The 20,765-nt window shown below is 41.1% G+C and overlaps 1 protein-coding gene across 1 annotated transcript in view; it reads left to right on the top strand.

Annotated features, from left to right (window-relative positions):
* Positions 1–6,501: 6,501 nt before the first annotated feature.
* Positions 6,502–20,765, top strand: part of ATP6V1H (ATPase H+ transporting V1 subunit H) — a 50,492-nt gene continuing 36,228 nt past the window's right edge. The window contains exons 1-4 of the mRNA XM_075085018.1: positions 6,502–6,654; positions 8,422–8,548; positions 16,409–16,511; positions 17,983–18,072. Of these exons, the coding sequence (XP_074941119.1) occupies positions 8,445–8,548; positions 16,409–16,511; positions 17,983–18,072 (297 nt within the window). The 5' untranslated portion in view covers positions 6,502–6,654; positions 8,422–8,444. The remainder of the gene's footprint in view (positions 6,655–8,421; positions 8,549–16,408; positions 16,512–17,982; positions 18,073–20,765) is intronic.

Raw genomic sequence — 20,765 nt, 5'->3', positions numbered from 1 at the left:
CAAATCAGCACTGACGGTGAGAGGGATGCTGTAGGCTGCAAAGAGGGGCTGGAGACTCTGAGACCCTCCAGCGTTCAATAGAGAAATGAACGTTCATGAGACAGAGACACTTGTTCCTACTCCCTAAAACAACGTACTGTACTATTTTAACCCCAGCTGCATTTATTTCTCACAGCTATAAATAGTTTTGTGCTGCCCTTTATGTCCCTTTTTCTGCACAGTACTTCACTTCCAATTTTCAACAATATAGATTTGCTCCATTCTACCAGGGGAAAAAATTGAAGGAGTATTTATTGCATTAAAATGTTAGCTTATTTTTCTTTTGAAAACACTGCTTCTACTGGGGATAAGATGTGTGTAGTTCCTTAACTGAGCATGCAAAACTTAATTTCAAAGAGGTGGTGGAGCAATCAGAAGATTGCCTGGTATGTCATTTGCAAAATTGTGGTGTATTAGCTTTACCAGATCCTTCAGGCCAGGATCTGATTGATTTAAAATAAAAATGAATCAAGTTTTATGTCCTAGAAGTCAGATGAGTTTATAGTGGTTACAGGAAGCAGGAATTACTTGTTTAAAAAAATACTCACACAATAATGTTCTCCCACCATGACACACACACTAAAATGAAGACAAAATAAGAGGAGAAAACAAAGACAGAGGAAGCAGTAAAAATCCTGCTCACAGTGGGCCAATCCTGCTATAATTACTCAGGAAAAATGTTCAGTGAAGCGCTCCAGATCTCCCCACACTGAAAAGTCACTTCTATTTCCGTGAAACGAAGCCTCTTCTGTGACAACCCTCCGCCCTTACACAGGAGAGAAAAGAATCTTGAGTCCCCCATTCCCCTGTCCCGCAGGTCCTCCCTGATGCCTGTGAGGCAAACATGAAATCTGCTGGGAGAGATGGATTAAATGGGAAACCCATGAGATGAAAATAAGGGGAAACGAGATTTGTAAAATAAATCAAGTCCATTCAAAAGCTACAACTGTCATAGCATTTTCTCTACAGGATAAGAAGTTAGTTGTGTATCAGTGAGTCATCAGAAATCACTGGGATTTGCTCCAGTTTGGAGTAATTTTTATACTTCCTTGCAATATCAAATCATGCTAGATGTTTCTTCAGATAATTTGGGCACCTAAAGACATGTCTAGATGTCCAATGAGATTTTTCAGAAGCCATTGTGCTCTTTTGTTCTGTACCACTAAAAAGCCTACAGGAGAACATTGGGTGTGAAGTTTTTTACCAAAAATGCATCAGAAAGACTAAGAAAGTCAGTGACTGTAATTGAAATATATATTTAAAATTATAAATAAAGATATAAGCCCCAGAACATTAAAGTATTTAAATAATTAGCTCTATTTATTTTATTCGTGTATGAGATAAGGTGCTCGAAGATGCAAAGATGGACACATTTGGGTATATTTCTTCTCATCTTTCATCAGAGACAGCTTATTGTAGGTTCACTTCTCTTTTGCACTATTGTCTTCTTCCATACTGTGGAGCAGTGCTTTGGGGAAAGGAGCACTTCAGATTTACAATATGTTCTTTGGTTTTCCCCATTTGCGTGACCTTAAGCTAGTTTCTTCATATTTCTCTGCCTCAGTTTATCTAGAAAACAAAGACTTTCCTGCTTTACATTTGTGTTGTACGGACTTAGCCACTGATGCTCTGATGCTCAAAAAGGCTTCAAGTTTCATACATTACAAAACCAGCTAGATTCCCTCTAATGTTTCCCTCTTGCAACCCACAAGCAGACCTGAATTGTAGTTATTTCTTCTTCTCTGCTGTTACCTCTCTCCTGCTACAGAAACCCCTTTGCCAAAAAACCAACAGGTTTAATTTAGGGTCTGGTGACCAAGTGCACCTGGTGGTTAGTTCTGTGATAGAAGAAACATGTCCCATTGCACCCATGGGGCCTTCACACTGAAAGAAGTCATGCTGAGTAGCGCACGCCTACGGCTCGCATCTATCCCCTGTCATGCAATGTACATGCTGCTCCTTTCCACGTTGCCCTGGGAGGATGGGTTTTAAGCCTTGAAAAAGCAGAAGCTTGAGCGCTCAGAAGATCTGATCTGAATCCTTGGATGAATAACCTTAGGGTAAAACAAAGTACTTGTTTTAGGAATGGTAGTTTTTAAAGGTGAGGCTAGTCTCTGTGCTTTTCTAGTGTATAGGTACCACTTTGAAAATGTCCTCCTTTACAAATTTTGCCATTTTTGACTTCTGTATTTGTCAATAATATTCTGTGAATTAGAGAAGTGTGTGCACCTTTCCTGACCTTCTACGTATATTTTGCTTGGATAAACTTTCTTAGCCATTTCTTCTATAAATGTTAAAAACTTGTACGGACATGCAGAAGACAGCCAGGTGATGTACAGAACGCTGAAACGTTAAACGGCAGTTGTGCAAGACACTTCTGTAATTTGCAGAATATATGAGAGACAATGATACATTGTTCTTATTAGAAGAAGGAAAAGGAGAACAGAAAAATACTCTCACGATCCACCTGCCTGTAATCTTACTTGAGGATGACTCATCTGCATCCATTTTTCTCGTATTAAACTACTGAATATTTTTGTTCTTTGTGATCCAGGCAATTGATGACTTCTATTCCTGCATGCTGAATGCTTTTCATTTTTCCGTCTGTGTTTCACACGTTGATAAATCCATCTAAATATAGCAACTTCAAGTGAAGCTGTGCTGCCAGGAGCTAATGGACAAGCACTGCCGTGACCAAAATTAGCTAAATGAGAATTGTTTTGCAGTACCTGAATCCTAAAGGATAGATGCTTACCAAAAATAGAGGCATAGAACTTTTCCAATAATAACCTTTAGCAAGATTCAGTTCAGAGAATGAACTAGCATGAATAAGGCACCATGAGGTGCTCTACAAAGCTGATGAAACAAGATGGGTTTGTACTGGTGGCTGAGGATTGTCTCTTGCTGTCATAGGGATGACAGGCACACGAGACAGGTTCCTGTAATGACTGTATAATGCTTTTCTTTCTCAAAGCCTACCCTTGCAATGCAATGAAGTTCCTTAACACAGAGAGTGCCTCATGGGACTCACACTGAGTGAAAATTTTCAGATGAGCCCACGTGTTTGACAGAGGGCAGATAGAGGTGCATGCAAATCTGCAGCATACCCACCATCCTCCAGCAGGGTGGTTCACAGTTTAACTGTGCGCTTGTCAAAGGAGTAGCACTATCATCGGCAAAGTTTTCACTACATTATTTATCTCCTTTCTCAAACATTTCTGAGAGTGCTGAACAGCACAGACTCCAGCCAGGTGCTTCTTGCACTCTGTTGAAGACCCTTCTGCACCGTGAAAGCTGATAATTTCTTCCTACGCTCTGTCGTATATACGTCATTCAAGAGTTATAAACCAATGCACAGACCTTTCCTTTTAAGCTGTGAGAGCTGGGGTATTTTTAAGAGCACCTGCAGATGCATATCACTAAATACCTCTTTGAAACAAATCCAAGTGGATGGACTCTACCTGTACCAGCCTTGCTTACACATATGAAGAACTCCTGCAGAGGTATGAGACACGACTGTCCTTTACAGAGCTGTAGCACTTTTTGTTAATGTTTTGCATTTATTCCCTTAGATGGTATAAGAGAATATGTAAATTAAGTCTATTATTATACAGGTATATTCAAGAAGAATATATTATTTGCGTTCTCTAATATGGTACATTGTGTTTAGTAATTTGATTCTTCTGCTAGAGACTCTATTAACTTGCCTGGCATAGATGTCATGTTTGGTAGTTCCTCAAATGCCCCCTGGAACTCCTGTTAAAAAAAAAAAGTAATTACCATTACACATATTTCTTCTCTCTTTGCCTTTCTATAATTCAGAAGATGTATACTTTCAGCCTTTATGCCCCTATACTTGTACTCGGGGTCAGCCAGAATACTCAGGTACTGGTACTTGGGTTAAGCCAGAAGTGTTCTAAATGGGCAGGAGAAATAGGCCATGCAAAGTAGACTACAATCCAGTGTTTTGGATTATTTCCTTGAAATAGGTGATCCCCAGCAGAAGAAATAGCTTTGCATGCCTAAGCAAGTATTCGGGACATCACCCTGCTAGACACAGGGGCACATGATGGCAACACTATTCGTGTCTTAAAACTGGCAGCTGGAACTGCACGCTCAGAGGTGCTGATCCAGTTTCCATTGGTTTACTTAAACTCTGAGACAGCTATTGGACTGAGTTGGAAGGATGAAGGTAGAAGAATACCATACCTGGTTTGGGTAAGAGAAGGCACCAAGTCGTCAGTGTTTTCAGTGCTGGGACAGTTTGGGGTCTGGGCAGAAATATCATTGTGAACAACTGAGGAAGTTTTGCAGAAGGAAAGCCCGATGTACCTCCAGCTTAGATAAGGGCTTGTAGGATCATTGTACAGGCCTTTGATGCCCCCACTCTGCAAATCCCATTTAAAAAGCTTCAACCCTTGTTCATATTTTCTTGTAGATCCTTTGTACTTTGGTTTCTTTATAAAATGGGTAGAGTCATATGTATCACCCTTGGTAGCGTGGTTTGAAATTACTGTGGAAAAGGGGAATGTGTTCATTCCAGGTGCCTGATGCTGGACTCAAGAGCGGTGGGTGAGACATGCCATAAAGAGGCAGAGCAGAAGCAGGAAATGCAGAATGCCACGGCACAGAAGTTACATACACTCATAAAGGAGGAACTTGTTATAACGAAGCCGAATTCTATCTTTCAGGCCCAAAATGAAAATCAGATTCAAAAAAACTTTCAAAGTAACAGATTTTTATTCAAGATTGTGTGGAAATTTCTATGCTGGAGATCAGGAGCTGTGTAAGCATTTCTTATCACAGTATGTAGGTGACCTGCAAGAACACAAATGTGTTAGATTAAACTTCAAAGCCCCATGTGCTGGTAATCCAAAGAATCACATTAATGGATGTGTTTACTACAGACCAGATGACACAGAGTATGCACACAGCTTAGAGAGATTTCTTCTGCTAAAGCATAAAGAAATCAAACAGTTTTATTGTGGTATGAAGAAAGATCCATTTTAAAGGAAAAATTCTTATGGAGGAAATATAATTAATCAGTGGCACAGTAATGAAAACTCTTCATGAGTTAAAAAGACACTAATAGAGGTACTGGCCAGGTATAATTTAAAGAACAGTGTATCCTCTAAACTGAAAATACAGAGACACTAGCAAAATGAAAAGCTAACTGTGGACATCTCTAGGTCAGCTCTACATTGGCTGTCTTGATCTGCTCACACATAAAACATCCTGACCTATACTCCTCTGCCTTTCTTTCCTTATATGTTAGCAGAATTACCCTTCAGGATAATTTCTGACTAGGAGTGCTATGTCTATGCATTTCATCACAGTATGACTGGAAAACTTCACTCAGCAACTGAAGACAGAATTTTTTTCTCAGAAACATGGAAGTTTAAGCCTGTGGTTTCTGAAATACTTGGGCTTTTAGTCTGAAAAGTTTCCTGCTCCTTTTGCTTCTAGAGACAAAGCCCAACATATGCGGGCCATTTTTTAAAAAGGAGGAAGCTGTGCAGGGCGTATCTCCCACTGAGATACAACTTGGGAAGAAGGAAACGGCGTGCTCCTGGTGCACAAAGTGGTGCAGCTCGCGAGGTGAGGGAGAGGTGTGAGAAACTTGGCTGCGAGACCCAGCGCAACGCAACATGGGCCGGGCAGCCAGACCTCTCTGCCAGAAGGGGGGCTCAGGAACACCTGCCTTCTTTCAAGGTGCAGAAAAGAGCAAACATGCCCCATTGCGGCATGAGAGGCAGAAAGCAAGAAAATGCTTGGTACTGGAAAAAAAAAAATCCGGAGGACAAGGAGGCATTTCAGCACCAGGGGCATTGCCCACCATGTCCCTGGCCCCTTCCCCTCCCAGGGCTCCCTCCTGAGCTTGGCGGCCCCTTGCCTGGGCAGGACCAAGGGGAGAACTGCAGGGGCTCCCCAGGGGTCCTGGAGGCACTGGCCCCGAGGGGGAGCACCCAGGGGAGCCCCTCAGCCCTTCCTGGCCTGTCTCCTGTTCTCTCTGTGGAAGCGTGGGTGAGCTGTAGCCCACCATCAGTCTTCTTGGTACGGGGTTGCATCCCCATGTAAAATCATATTCATATGTATATAGAATCATAAAATCATTAAGGTTGGAAAAGACCTCTAAGATCAAGTCCAACTGCCAACCCAACACCACCATGTCTCCTAAACCATGCCCTGAAGTGCCAGGTCTACACGTCTTTTAAATACCTCCAGGGATGGTGACTCCACCACCTCTCTGGGCAGCCTGGTCCAATGCCTGACCACTCTTTCAGTGAAGACATTTTTCCTAATAGCCAATCTAAATATGTGTGTGTGCATAAATGTGCACTCTAAATACGTATATACTATCAAGTACGCCGAGACACGCACACCCACGACGTACGCCGGGGAGCGCCCACGCTAACGGCCGCTGGGTGGGGCCGTGCGCGAGCCCCGCCCACCGCGCGGTTCGCGGCGTGAGCTGTCCCTCGGAGGCCGCCGTGGCGGTCAGGTGAGCGGCGTCACATGACGGCGGCGACAGCAGCAGGAGCGGCGGCGTCGGTGGGCGGGCGCCCTTCTCCTCTCTTCCCCTCTCGCGGCTTCACCTGCCGGTGTGCCCGTGGGGTGAGTGGGAGCTGGGGAACGGACGGGCGTGCCGTGCCGTGCCGTGCCGTGCCGTGCCGGGGTGGGGGCGAGCGCGAGCCGCCGCACGGCCCCCCCTCAGGGGGGCTCTGGCGGCCCGGGGCGGTGGGAGGGGCGCAGCGGCTCTCCCGGGGGTTTGGACTCCCCCGGAGGCGGCCGTCCCTATGAGCCTGTGCGGGGGGCGGCAGGGCGGGGGCCGAGTGCCTCCCTGCCCCCGCCCCGGGCGCCTACCGGCTTGTCCGGCCTAACCGTACAGCCTGTGGGCTCCTGAGACGGCCGTCACCGGCCCTGCCCTTCTCTGCGGCCTGGGGAGCGTTTAGATGGCTCGGTCCGGGTCACGTCAGAGCTAGGAAACGTTCAGCGATCGCTGAAGAACGTAGTAAACTGAGGGTGGATCTTACCATTACTTACAAATATCTGAAGGGCGGATATCAAGAGGATGGGGCCAGACTCTTTTCAGTGGTGCCCAATGACCGGACAAGGGGCCATGGGCACAAGTTGGAACACAGGAAGTTCCACCTCAATATGAGAGAAAACTTCTTTCCTGTGAGGGTGACAGAGCAGGGGAACAGGCTGCCCAGGGAGGTTGTGGAATCTCCTTCCCTGGAGACATTCAAAACCCACCTGGACACGTTCCTGTGACCCCTGCTCTAGGTGTCCCTGCTCAAGCAGGGGGGGGCTGGATGAGATGATCTCCAGAGGTTCCTTCCAACCCCTACCATTCTGTGATTCTGCCTGTAAACAGTGCTGTCCTTGTGGGTGTCTGCTCACAGAAGTAGTTTCAAAGGGAGAACAGTTCTGCTGCTCCATTTGTTCAGGGTAGTTCCTTTTTTTGCTTTTGTTAAAATCATATGTTCATTCAGTCATACAAACGAGGTATATTTGTTAGGGATTGGACAGAATGTGCCAGTTTGCTCTTGCTTGCTTCTAGAAAGGGAGCCAAAATAGTCCGGAGACAGGCTGCGTGGAGAGGCTTGGGGCAGTTTAGGTTGTAAGGAATTCCTGCTCTGTCTGGGTCTGAAGCTTCTGCAAACCCATGTGTTGTTTTGGCATCAAAGTCAGGTGGAGATTAAACCATAAAGGAAGGAGAAAGGAGAAGTGGTGAAGGTCACTGTCTGTGGTAATGTGGTATGTCCCGATATAGAGCTTTTGTTCATATTTATTTTTTGGTTTGATTTCTGGATGGTGATGATTTTAATTTTATTATTAGTCCATGTAATGTGGTTTTTAATTTCTATAACTTGTGTTTCTTTTCTGAAGTTGTAGTTCATGTGTTTCTAATGTCAAAACACTCTTAGACAAATACTGGACAAAATCACCCCTAATATATGGGAGCTGAGGGAAGTGTGCACGGAATTTTAAACCTTATCTTCAGTCCTGATTTGGAATGAAGACAGCTCTTGTCATCTGAAGGGCTGTTTGGGCATTGCAGAGAAGTAGTCTTTATTCAAATAGCTTAATTTGATTTCTTCAAAATTTGCAAGACTGGAAGTTGTTTAAATGGTATATATCTTTGATTTTAGGAAACTTGTGATTGGTTACACTTTAGTGTGTGGGTATGGTTTATTTTTGTTCGTTTCAGGGAAGTCACATTTTAGATGCTGTATAAAATTTTGATTTCTCAGAAAGTACTGAGTGAGTTTTAGGGAATGGGACACCTGAAAACAAGCTTTCCTTTTTTTCCTTTAAAATATTGGACAGATGCTCTGCTCTTTAATAAGAGGTCTTAAATCTGACTTGCATTTCTAGGTGCATTTTAATTATCAGCTAAGATGGATATCCGAGGTGCTGTAGATGCTGCTGTCCCAACAAACATCATTGCTGCCAAAGCTGCTGAAGTTCGGGCAAACAAAGTAAACTGGCAGTCATATCTCCAGTAAGTAAAAAGTTTCCACAATTTTTTTTCTTTTCATTCTTAGGTGTTAGACTTCTCATGATTTGGGGTTACATTGGAACATGAGGTTACAGTGAGGAACGTTCTGTCTTGGTCCCATGAAAATAGTTGGAAAAAGTCTACATTAAATGGAAATGGTTGGGGAAAATTTTCTTATGATTTATTACAAGAAAGGGAACTCTCCTTCTGTGAACTAAATGCTGTAATGCCACACATCTGTGCAAATGTTATTTGTTAAAACTCCATTTTTTTCCTCCTTATCATTCAACTACCGTTCTCAATTTTATCCTTACTGGATGAGTACTGATGTAAGTCAGCTTTACAGTAAGAGTTGTCTTATCTGTAGGTATGTTACCTCTATTGCTGAAGTGCCTTATGCGTGAATACAAATTGTACTAGAAAACTGGTCTGGTAGTCCAGGAAAATAAGCTGTATCTTAACTAAAGAAGAATAAAGGAAGTGCTGGAGAGCAACTGAAACAAGTGAATCAGGGAGTAGGCTGAAACAAATACTTCAGTGTTAGGAGAGCTATGCTGCCATTTCAGATAAGCTCAGAGTTTACTTTGGAAGGTATATAATGACACTAGGTGTAGCAAGAGAAATATTGTCCAGAGAGTGTATAGGGACAAGCTGAGGAAAATAGTTTTGTGCATGAGGTAGGGAACAGGGAGGAGAAATGGACTTTTATTAGTCCTCTGTACTGTGAAGTGAAATGCATCCCAGCATTCCTCGTGACCAGTATCTATGAATAACATTGGCAAAGTGTAAATTAGTATTACCTCTTGAGGGTCTATGTATAATAGCAAACTACTTCAGTGTTCATTGCTTTGTAACTGAAGTAGCAGAAATCTTGATGATTCTAGAGGTACAAGCCATGCTGATGATGCTTTGTGATTATCAACATTACACCACTTTGCAAAAGATAGGTTTTTTTTTTTTCCAGATAGCTGTGATACATAAACATATGCTATACCTATTAAAATAAGGTTGCAAAACTGTGCACTTGCAAGCTGAGAAATGCTAACATGGTAGAATCTCATTAATGACTACCTGCTTTGCCCCGTGCTATATAGCTCAGTTTTGCCTCTTCCATTCATTCAGTTGTGTTATATTTTCTCTTTATGATTGTATATTTGCGTGGTAAACTGGATTAAGGAACTGATCTGTTGAGTAAACTTCCTTTTTCTAAGCTGTTTTTTGAGATGTATCAGTTCCTTGTTCAGTTCGCAGTGTGACATTACAGTGGCTTTGCAGGTGAAAGAGTGAGGTTGCTGTGGTAACTTGACAGTGGCAGCTAGCAAGTATTTGTCAAACAATCTAAATGGCTTTTGCTGTTACTCTGTGCCCTGTTATCTGCCTGATAGGAAGCGTGTTGGGGAAGCCTGGGCAGCTGTTCCTGTGCTGTCCCTGTGGCAAGTGAACAGCTAGTTTGCAGTTATTTGGGATGAAAATGGGAGTACAATTGTTCACTGTCAATTCAAGTGGATGTGGGATAGTCTTTTTTTACCGCATCTCTAGTGATTCAGACTAGGAGGCTGGTGAGATTCATCTGTTGCTTTTGTTAGTATAGGGGACGGTTCTGTTTGGCAAGCAGTTGTATTTTGAATACATATATAGTATTAATTACTTGACTGTGCTTTATGTGGTCTACCATTTATAATTTGCCATCATTCTCGGGGTTCTCTGTCTCTGGTACTGAGTAAGGATGGGGGACTCTTGTTTGTTTATCCATCAGCAAATTTCTATGTAACTTCTTTTGACCAGGAGGCAGGGTTGATGGTTCTTTTTTCAGATTCTACATGTAGAATTTGACTTTGTTATGTTCTGGAATCCATGAAAGAAGAATGAATGAGTTATTTTCTTTCTTTGATGTTAGCCAGGTTTTGGAGGCAACTGTAGTGCATCTAGCTAGTGTTTGTGGTGCTATTGCGAGACTGTTCAACGCCTGGTGCCCTCTTTCTGTCAATGACAGTGTGTCCTGTTTGATTATTGTTCTGAAATAAGTGTAATCTTTGTGTCTTGTATTTACTGATAACATCCTGGCTGTCTGGCTAAGGTGGTTTCAAGAATGAACTGAAGTGGTGCCAGAGGAACTGTGGAGCATCATGAAGATAACCGTAGTTCCTTGGCTGAGGAGTTTGCTTATCATTAGTTGGAAAATATCAGCAGAAACTTTGTTGCTTCTAAAGAGGAAACAAAATTATACCTGGTTTTGGACGTGTCCTTCTTATAATGGGCAGGTTTGTATGTGATGGTGTCTTCGAGGATTTGTTGAAGAATCAGTTAGTGCAGCTATATTGACTCATTTGTGGAATGAAACACATTATTAATGAGTGAAAACTGCTTGCTTCTGATGCACCTGTTAGAGGCAGGTCACAGCAGTTTGTTCTGGTCTATAGAGTAGAAGGAAGATGGGCTGCTGCTGATTTTGAAGGACACTTCTCTTGCTTCCTTTTGAGCTCCTGTTATGGCAGTCTGTGCATTTAGTGTGGTGAGCTTGCATATAAGTACATGGAGGTGTACTTCAAGTCTTCAGATGTTTTTACATTAGAGGAGAGATTTTTAAGCTTGTTTTACCTGTTAACACATCAACTCAGGCATAATGTAATTTGTGCTCCTTAAACTGGAGGTAGTATTTGTGTAGTTGGAATCTAAGAGCTTCACAAGAAATTCTGATGAAGTATTTTTTCTTCAAATCTGGCTGTGACAGTTGTATGTGTATAAAGATGCTTCAAAGATTGCATCAGTCACAACAGCATTGGAGTCTGGGTTGGACAGGAAGGCATTCTGAAGTTCTTTTCTGCTCTGTCTGTTCTTCAGTGCAAAAGTATGCTGGCTTACTAATAGCTGTCAGAATCTACAAGAGAAGTCAGGCTACTAGAGTCAGTTCAAGCTAAAGATTAACTGGCATATTGTTTTTTCCATCTCTGAAGGTTATAACTGTAAACTAAATGTCAAACTATAACACACAACTGCTGACTCTTGATGTTTTCTGTGTATACTGTGGCACAAAAGTGAAATGTTTAGGTATGACAGCTGTACATATTACTGGTTTGCCACTGTGTTCACTGCTCACTTCAAAAGTAGGCTGTGGAAAAATTTTTTTTTTTTTAAATGCTAAAATTTATACTTTTAATGTTGAATTCCAGCTAGAGTCTGTGCCGGAGCGAGAAGAAAGTAGCAAAACTTGGAACAGTGGAAGGTGATATGTAGGTCTACCTACCTCCTGGAATTAAATGTATTTGAGGCCATTAGTTCTGTACAGGCTTTCCTGCCTTTGGATCTTGAGACTTGTAGCAGTTTAGAAGTGTTTATGCCCTCTGGTAGTTGAAAATATGGTAGTTGGCTGTTGTGTACTGTGTGGCTGCTTTCAGCATTTGCCTCAGGGTGTCAGAATACTTTTGGAGGGTGTGTTAGCTTGCATGAAGCAAGTTTGGTTTTGTATTCTAAGGGTAGTAAAATAGTTCTGTGGAAAAGTGAACTTGTTGCAGAGTTTAACCTGCATCTTACTGCACTGTAGGTTTTCTAAGTACACAGCATTTAACAATACTGCATGTTTAATCAGGTGAGATACCCGATGGCTAATTTGTACTTGGCTCCCAATATGTCTTCAAGTACTTGACATGTATGTTTGTGAATTCTGATGTTAAAATATCTATTTTAGTTTCCTGGGGGTGGGGGAACCTTCTAAAGCGGGTTCATTATTTTGGACTTTAAAAGAAAATCTTGTCTGAGAAGAAAGATAGAAGATTCCTAACTTGTATTGTGTGTGTGTGTGGTTGGTTGTTTTTCTTTTCAATTTTATTTTTTTAAAATTTCATCCAGTCTTGTAGAGTACATTCAACCTGTTTTTCTGTTTGAATTTTGTAATGTTAAAACTGTTGAGCAGTTGGTTCAAATGAATGTCCTTTAGGTACGTGCAAAGTAGTGTAAATAACTGGATAAAAGTAATTATGCCTTGACATGATGGCTTCATCTGAGCTTCATATTTGCTGCAGACGTAGTAAAAAGTTGTTTGCTTTTTTACCCCCCCAAAAGTAAAAAACAAACAAACCCCTCTTTAACCTCCAGAATGACTTTTGTTAAATCATTCAAGCAAAAACAGGAACAAGAGGTGCTGGAGGAAATGCGTAATGAAAAGAACGAATCACAAGTTTCTGAATCATCTTGAGAGACCCAGATGTTTTTAAAATGGTGGTCTTAGAAATTCATGATTTCTAATTCTTACACAGGTTCAGTTTACTCTCCTGTAACTAGCGCTGTCAAAGGTAGGCCTTAATATCTCAAGTACAGAGCTTTGAAACGTGGTTACAGGACTCCTCATCTAAACCTGGTATACCCAGACAGCTGAAGCTCAGCCAGAGTCACTTTCATCTGTTGACGGAAGACTATGTAGACACATCCTGGAAAATAAGAAATTAAATGGCTGTTAGGAAGGGGGATGGAGGGAAGCTTTGGTTACTTGCATTGTTTGCTTAAAGGTGCTGGGAAATCCCTGTCTCTTTGAAGAGGGGATGAGGAAAGTGTGGTAATAGCATCATGGCAACTGGTACCAGCTGTCTGAGGCCGCTCTGCATTTTTCATATTTTTGTTTGCACTGGTTGCTAAGGTTTACTAAATAATCAGTTATTTCACTTTTAAAATTAGATGAATAGAAATGAACACGTTTGTAATTACTAAAATTATTCATCAGATATGTGTTCCATGATAAAATATTAACAACTTGTTTACAAGGCTGTCAAATCCCTTGAACTGTTTTGTATGGGTTGGAAAGTGTCTTTCTGAAGGGCACTTAGAAGGCAATGAAGAGTGAACCCGAATTTTTTCCTCTCAAGGCAACATCAATACCCATATCTTTTGTTTTTTTACTTTTTTCCCTCTGGTCTAATCTAGGATGAAAGCAGAAGCTTGAAAGCTTTGTTCCTTGACAGTTGTCAGACTTCGTGTCATAGCCTGGCTATAAAGAAGCATCTCTCTTCCTGGGCTGATGCTTTTTCAAGCATTAAAGCTAGGAATTAAGGGCTCATGTTATGTTGTCTTTGAAGTGCTTCCTAAATGGCAGTACTCTTATAAACAAACAGCTCATCTGGTTACTTTATATCAATATCATCCAGGAGTCCCTGTCTTGTCCAGCATTGATTGAAACGTGAGACGCTTCTAGTTACGGGTTGTTAAGTCCAATATTTGTGGTGAATGAATTGTCTTCATCTTTTAACAACTATTCAAATCCATCCTTAATAGGCAATAAAGAACACAAGTCAATCCAAAAGGCATGTGGTAGCAGCATGGTCACCACTAGCTAATTACTTTTTTTGTCTATAATTAGTTATGTTTTAGTAGAAACTAGTTGAGGACTAGCACTGGCTTTATGAATCTTCCATCTAGTAATTCGTAGTTTCCTTTCCTCAGTGTATATAAGGATATTTCTTACAAAGCAGCTACAATACAGGAATGGTGTGCATGGTACTGAACTACTTATGTTCTTTACTTGAAAAGTAAATAGGTAAAAGATGGCTCTGTGATGAAGCCATCCTCAAGACATAAACATCTAAGTAAAAGGAAAGACAAGAACACATTGTAGATCTTATTTCTGTGTTTCAAGAATCCAGGTGAGCCAATTTAAAAAAAAAAAAAAAGAAAAAGCAAACATTTTCTGTGAGTTTGCAGGGATTTTAATGGAACCTGTAGTCATGGAACATCTGGAAACTGACCTGGAACATGGAAAAGATGGATTAAAAGAAGCCGTGCTACATAGCTTTGCAAAGTGGAAGAGGCATTTGACTTAGTGGAAATGTAAGAGATGTGTCTTGGAAATATTGAAACAGTGCAATATGTAATACTTCCATCCCCTGTGACTTTTGTATTGATGCTGATGTGCACAATTTTATTATTTTCTGAAGCACTCCTGGTATTAGCTAGTAAAGGTAGTCACCTGTTAGTGTCTTGGATATTTTCAGGAATGCTTTATTAAAATTTAGTATTTTCACCTGAAGAGTACCTGTACTATGGACTGTACTATTTTGACAAGTTTGTTATTTGCTGTGATGGTAAGTTTTGCATTATATAACAAAGCCCCAACAATATTCTACCAGCTCTTCAGCTGAGTCAACAGCTTTCTGAAATAGCACTGATGATGGCAGTAACTCCTTGAATATTAAGTTAAAGAGAAGATCAGGTAGACTCTGTTACCTTACAGATGTCTACAGAAATTTATTCTATCAAGCCCCCTTGCTATGTGTTTTGATGAGCTTGCATGCATATCAGTTTTTTAAACTACTAGGAAAAGCTGAAATGTTTTAATTAGTGAAAGCTAGAAATGCACTGCGAACCAAGTTCTCTGTACTCCTTAAAATTCTCTTCGTGCTTGGCAACCTTAAAATAACAATTAATTTTAATTTTCAGGACTTGTTTCAGGTTGGATTAGACTATTATTCATGTTATGTATTATAATTTTTACATAATGTGCTAGCTGTGCATATTTCAGTTCTTACAACTATTTGCAGCGTTGTGTTCAGCCTCTGGAAGTTTAAGAATTATTTAGAGAATGCTGTTGAGCAGAGGTGATGCATAGGGAGGGCTTTAGAGAGGTTATTCTGTCATTACTTTGAAATTCTTTGTAGATGAACCTTTTGCAGAAAGGAGCTCTTTACATTTACATTTACTTTTACATTTACTGTGGGGTATAGGATTGGTAAAGCGATACTGTCGAGATATCAAGTTGGAGAAAATAAGGTTTGTTTGGTGGGTTGACCTTGACTGGCTGCCAGGTGCCCACCAGACTGCCCTATTACTCCTCCTCCATCAAAAGGACAGGGGAAGAAATGCAACAAAAGGTTTTGGGTCAAAATAAGGACAGGGACATCACTCACCCATTACCATCACAGACAAAACAGACTCTGCTTGGGGAAATTAAATTCATTTGTTGCCAATTAAACAGAGTAGGATAATGAGAAATAAGAATAAATCAAAATAAAACACTTTTCTCCCACCTCTCCCTTCTTCCCAGGCTCAACTTCACTCCTGACTTCTCTGCCTCCTCGCGCTTAGTGGTGCAGGGGGAAAGGGAATGGGGGTTGCGGTCAGTTCATAACGCTTTGTTTCTGCTACTCCTTCTTTCTCATACTCTTCCTCTGCTCCAGCACAGGGTCCCACCCACAGGTTACAGGTCTGCACAAACTGTACCAGCATGGATCCTTTCCCATGGGGTACAGTCCTTCAGGAACAGAGTGCTCCAGTATACGTCACCCCATGGGGTCACAGGTCCTGCAAGAAAACCTGCTCCAGCATGGGCTTTTCTCCACAAGGTCACAGTTCCTGCCAGGAGCCTGCTCTAGTGTGGGCTTTCCATGGGCTGCAGCCTTCTTTAGGGCATACCTACCTGCTCCAGTGTGGGGTCCTCCACAGGCTGCAGGTGGATACCTGCTGCACTGTGGCCCTCCATGGGCTGTGCAGGGACAGCCTGCCTCACCATGTTCTTCACCATGGGCTGCAGGGGAATCTCTGCTCTGGTGCCTGGAGCACCTCTTCCCCCTCCTTCACCGACCTGTGTGTCTGCAGGGTGGTTGTTCTAACATAATCTCACTCCTCTTTCCTGGCTGCTGTTGTGCAGCAGTTTTTACCACTTCTTGAATATGTTATTGTAGAGGTGCTACCACTGTTGTTGAGTGGCTCAGCTTTGGCCAGTGGCAGGTCCATCCTGGAGCTGGCTGGAGCTGGCTCTGTCAGACATGGGGTCCACTTCTGCTGTTTTCTCATAGAAGCTGCCCCTGCAGCTCCCCTGCTACCCAAATCTTGCCATGTAAACTGTTCATGTCACTTATGGTTTCATATTTTGCTTTTCAGAGGGCAGATGATTTCAGGTGAAGACTGTGAATTTATTCAAAGATTTGAACAGAAAAGAAATCCAGAAGAAAAACAGGAGTTGTTGCAAACAGAAGGCAATCAAGTAACTTTCCTTTCTTTTAATAATCTTAACTTTTGGGGAGGTGGGTGGAAGGAAATTTCTTTCCAAACTCTTATTTTATTGTTGGCTGTATACAGTTAAGATGTTAAGGAAGAAGTATAGAGCCTGCTATTATGATTGTGGGTTTTTTTTCCTAAGTATAGGTTGGACATTTTTTTAAAAACCTATTCAATAATTATTAAATGTCATCTGACAAATGTCATGGGACAAGCTAGCTCAAGTCTTTCCTTGTCCCGGTTTACTTCATCATGCACACTTGTACTTGAGTCACTTTCTTTTTGAGGTTTTTTTCCATATAGTTTATTGATGAGAGCTACTGCCAGTGAGATTTTTGCTTAGCTAGCTGAACAACTTCCAGCAATAGAGCCCACTGACTGCTAAGGTGGATTCAGTTATTTAAACATGGGTGTCATTTTAGACACTGTAAGATGTAAGATATCTGCATTGGCCAGAGTTGATATAAAATTGATAGGTGACCTATGCTATTTGACTTATGGAGTCTAGGCAAGATGCCCAAAGACACTTTAATGATGTTTCAAGCAGTAGAATCTCAGCCTTGAAGCTTGACATTCTAGCAGACAATGTCAGACATCAAGGGGATTGGGTGAGGTGGGGGGAAGAGTAGGAGATTCACTCAAGACAGAAAACTTTCCAGCTCTTTTTTTCTACTTTGATTTTAGGCTGTTCTTTGTGTTTGGGTTATGTTCCACTCCCTTCCCCCCCCCTCCAACTTGTATTGTGCGGGTGCTATGTAATGGACCATAATTTGCATAGTGACAAGAGCATATATGGTGAAGATCATATGCCACTATATAATTACAGTACAGCAGTTCAGGGTTCCATTTTTCTTTCAGTTTTAGTTGAATGTGGTGAAGGGGAAGGAGGAAGTGTAAAAAGTAGTGTTGCAACTGTTCCAGCCTATTATAACTGTTCCTGAAATTGTAGAGTAGAGTTGTTCAGGAGGCAGTAAACAGCTCAAATATGAACAAAGATTTGTCTGCAAGGTATAGGAAGTGAAGAGGTAAGAGTGACCTGTCTTACCCCCACTCCATTCAGGTTGCTTAAACTTTCTTATACTACATGTAAGTTTGTTGCTATTTTGTCAATATACTTCGTTCTTCTCCTCGCTGCCATAGAAAATGATACTGATGGAGATTTTTCCAATCAGTCTTTCAACAAAGCACCTTGCTGACTTTCACTAGTGACTACTTGTTATTTCCTTTGAAATTTCATTGGAAAGCCATAAAACAATTTGTAAAAGGTAACAATCAATGTGGCAGAAAATTTTCTTTGTAAGAAAATGTCAAATGTATTAATCTCTTATTGCAGTTGAATAAGATGTTGGCATGCTCAATGCTTATGTAAGACTTAGTGAATTAATAAGGTCCTATTTTATATTATGAAAAGGAATGAAGATAATTGCTAATATTAATTTTAATGTCTTTTTTTCTAGTGTGCTAAAACATTTATAAACTTGATGACTCATATCTCCAAGGAACAGACAGTTCAGTACATTCTGACTATGGTTGATGATATGCTGCAAGTAGGTCACTAACCTGTCCTATTTTTAAGTTTTTAAATGCATGCTTGAATGTTTCCCTAGCCTAATTCAGGTCTCTTCAGGTGTTTGTCATACTGTATTAAAGACACTCTTAGATTTTCAGATATTGTCTTGAGAAGTTAAATGTTAGGACTAAAATTGTATGGGTAACTTACTCTTGTATATATATGTTCATACTCTGGAAATAGAACATACCTGTATGCGTATCTGTTGGCTCCCAACCACATTTGGTGCAAAACTTGGATGATAAGGGATGATTTGTGACCATGGCCCTTTCCTGTTGTGTAGCTAGGGTATGACTTCTAACTTGAAGTTGTTGAAGCTTTTCCTATGAAGGTGGTAATTTGGCCACCCTCAGCAAGAAGGTGTAGTTTCTGCAGCTTCAGGTTTCCAACATAAGTTAGACTGTTTAGGACAGCATGTTCTGAAATTTTCCATGCCTTTATTATAAATCAGGAACTTCTGATTTAATGAAATATGTAGCTCTCTGTAGCTATAGGATACAGTGACTTGTAAGAATAGGCTATTAAATTTGATGTCGGGACTGCTGTGCTGATCTGGACAAGTCAAGAGGAAACTTTACTCCACCAGATAATCCTACTTTTGCATTTCTTCGCTCTCTAGTAGACTAAGAGAAAGTGGTTGGAGTGATGATGTAACAAGATGGGTTGTGTCATGCAAGGTTTTCTTCTGGTATTCACATAGACTATCTAGCTGTTTGACAGTTTCTCTTCTGCTATTTTATTTTATATTTAATACAAGGTTACAGTGAAATGTGTCTAGTGGTAACGGTTTAGGGCGTTGCTCTAGCAGGTGAACCATGTGAGTTCTAATTCCACCTCTGAGTATTCAGTATTGCCAACAGGCAAGCTGAAAAGCGTGAACGTCTCCACTATACATATAACATGGGGGTTATGGGGTTCTTTCATGTGTCTGTCTGCATTAGATCCATGAGTGAGTGCCGTGACTGCTAGAAAAATAGCTGGTGGTGGCGGTGGCGGTTTATTCATGCCCATCTGCAGCTTTGTCACTCTGACTCTTTTCCTCTTTTCTTTATATTTAATTTTTCTCAAGTGTGACACAAATATCAAGAAGCAGAGAAGACAAAAGGGAACTTCGTTGTCATTCCTTAATTAGGACACTGAGTTGGGAGTACCTTGTTTTGGTTTATGCATTTGATCACAAACTTTGTCTTAGTGTGTGAGAACTGTTTATCGTGACTACGTCTGTGAGGAATGGATCTTGTTTTCTGTGTGAGATGTGTCGGTCACCACAGAAGTAATCTTTTTGTTTGCCCTTTGGAACTTCTTGTGAGTGTTAGTAGGTCTTGTTTTGCTTATGTACTTTGACATTAGCACATAGCCTATAGCTGCAATATGTGATAGCTGATATAATCTCCCATGCTGTGGAATTAATACCCCACAGGTAAAGGCTTTCACTGACTCGCTCTCAAACAACTGCATTAGTTCTAGGTGGTCACAGTCTTGAGTAATCTGGTTCTGTCATATGTGTCTAGGTGAATGTGTTTTCTTGACTTTATAGTCATTCACTGACGTTTCTGCATTCAGGGCCTTACCATGCCACAGAAGCAGTGTATGTGGAATTATTAATGTTAAACATGATGACTTTAAATTGTCCAAGCTTTATAGTGATACAGGAGAATAGAGATGTTGGTGCGCAGTATATATGTGCTTTTGTTTGAAATTGAATGCTTTTTTTCACTTTAGAAATTCTGCTTCAGTGTCTGAAAGGCTGCACTGGCTTTCATAATGCTCTGTGTGACTTCATGATTCAGGGGTATCTTGCTGCTGGCAAAGAGGTTTTGTGTACAGCCCTCTTCATGGCATTATCCTAGGGCTTCCTAGCCCTCCATACCTCCACTAGGCAAGCTGAAACAGGACTTCTGTTTTCTTTTGGTCATGTTCAGATGGTAGAACATACTGTCAGTGATGCCTTATGGACCCTTGGTTGCACATTTTCAGGGTGTAAAATTCTTGTCAGAAAGCAGCATATTGGCCACTGACTCTGTGACTGTGAGTTTAGTGCAGGGTCTCTGCATACTGCATGGACAGAAGAATCCACAGGGGTGGATAGGAAGTTCTGTGTCTTTGCCTGAGTAGTCTTAATTCAATAAATGCAAAGATTTTATGTGAGAAATTTTTCAAGGATGTGGCCTGCCATAGTGCCACTGACTTTCAGAAAAATTTTGAGGAAGGAAGGTCACTGCAGTTTCATGAGGTGAACAAATAATACTTGAAATCTACCTTTTACAGCTGGAACTTCGAGAAACTATTGTAGGTAACAGTATCTAGCTTTTGTCTGTGTTGATAATGACTATCTGTGATTCTTCTATTATTTTTCTGTGCTTTTCTTGTGAGGTTGTAAAAATACCGACACAGTTTTGAGCGCACCAAAAGCCTGCCTGGGTACCTGGGATTGTTCCAGCAATTCTACTTAAGGGTTTGATCATCATTCTAAGAAAGATTTCTTTTGGAGGCTGTCAGAAGTGAAATTAATGTGATGATTGCCTTATAGAAATATTACCATTCTGCTTATTTTTGAAGGTAGAGAGTGTTAGCATACTGGAATCCCTGAGGAAACATTTCTTATTCTATTCATATGATAAATACTTGGAACAATTTATCTGGATTAGTGACCCCGTCACACTGCACGGT

Source organism: Phalacrocorax aristotelis, chromosome 2 (assembly GCF_949628215.1).
Source record: "Phalacrocorax aristotelis chromosome 2, bGulAri2.1, whole genome shotgun sequence".
NCBI lineage: Eukaryota > Metazoa > Chordata > Aves > Suliformes > Phalacrocoracidae > Phalacrocorax > Phalacrocorax aristotelis.
This window is presented reverse-complemented; position numbering and strand designations above follow the sequence as displayed.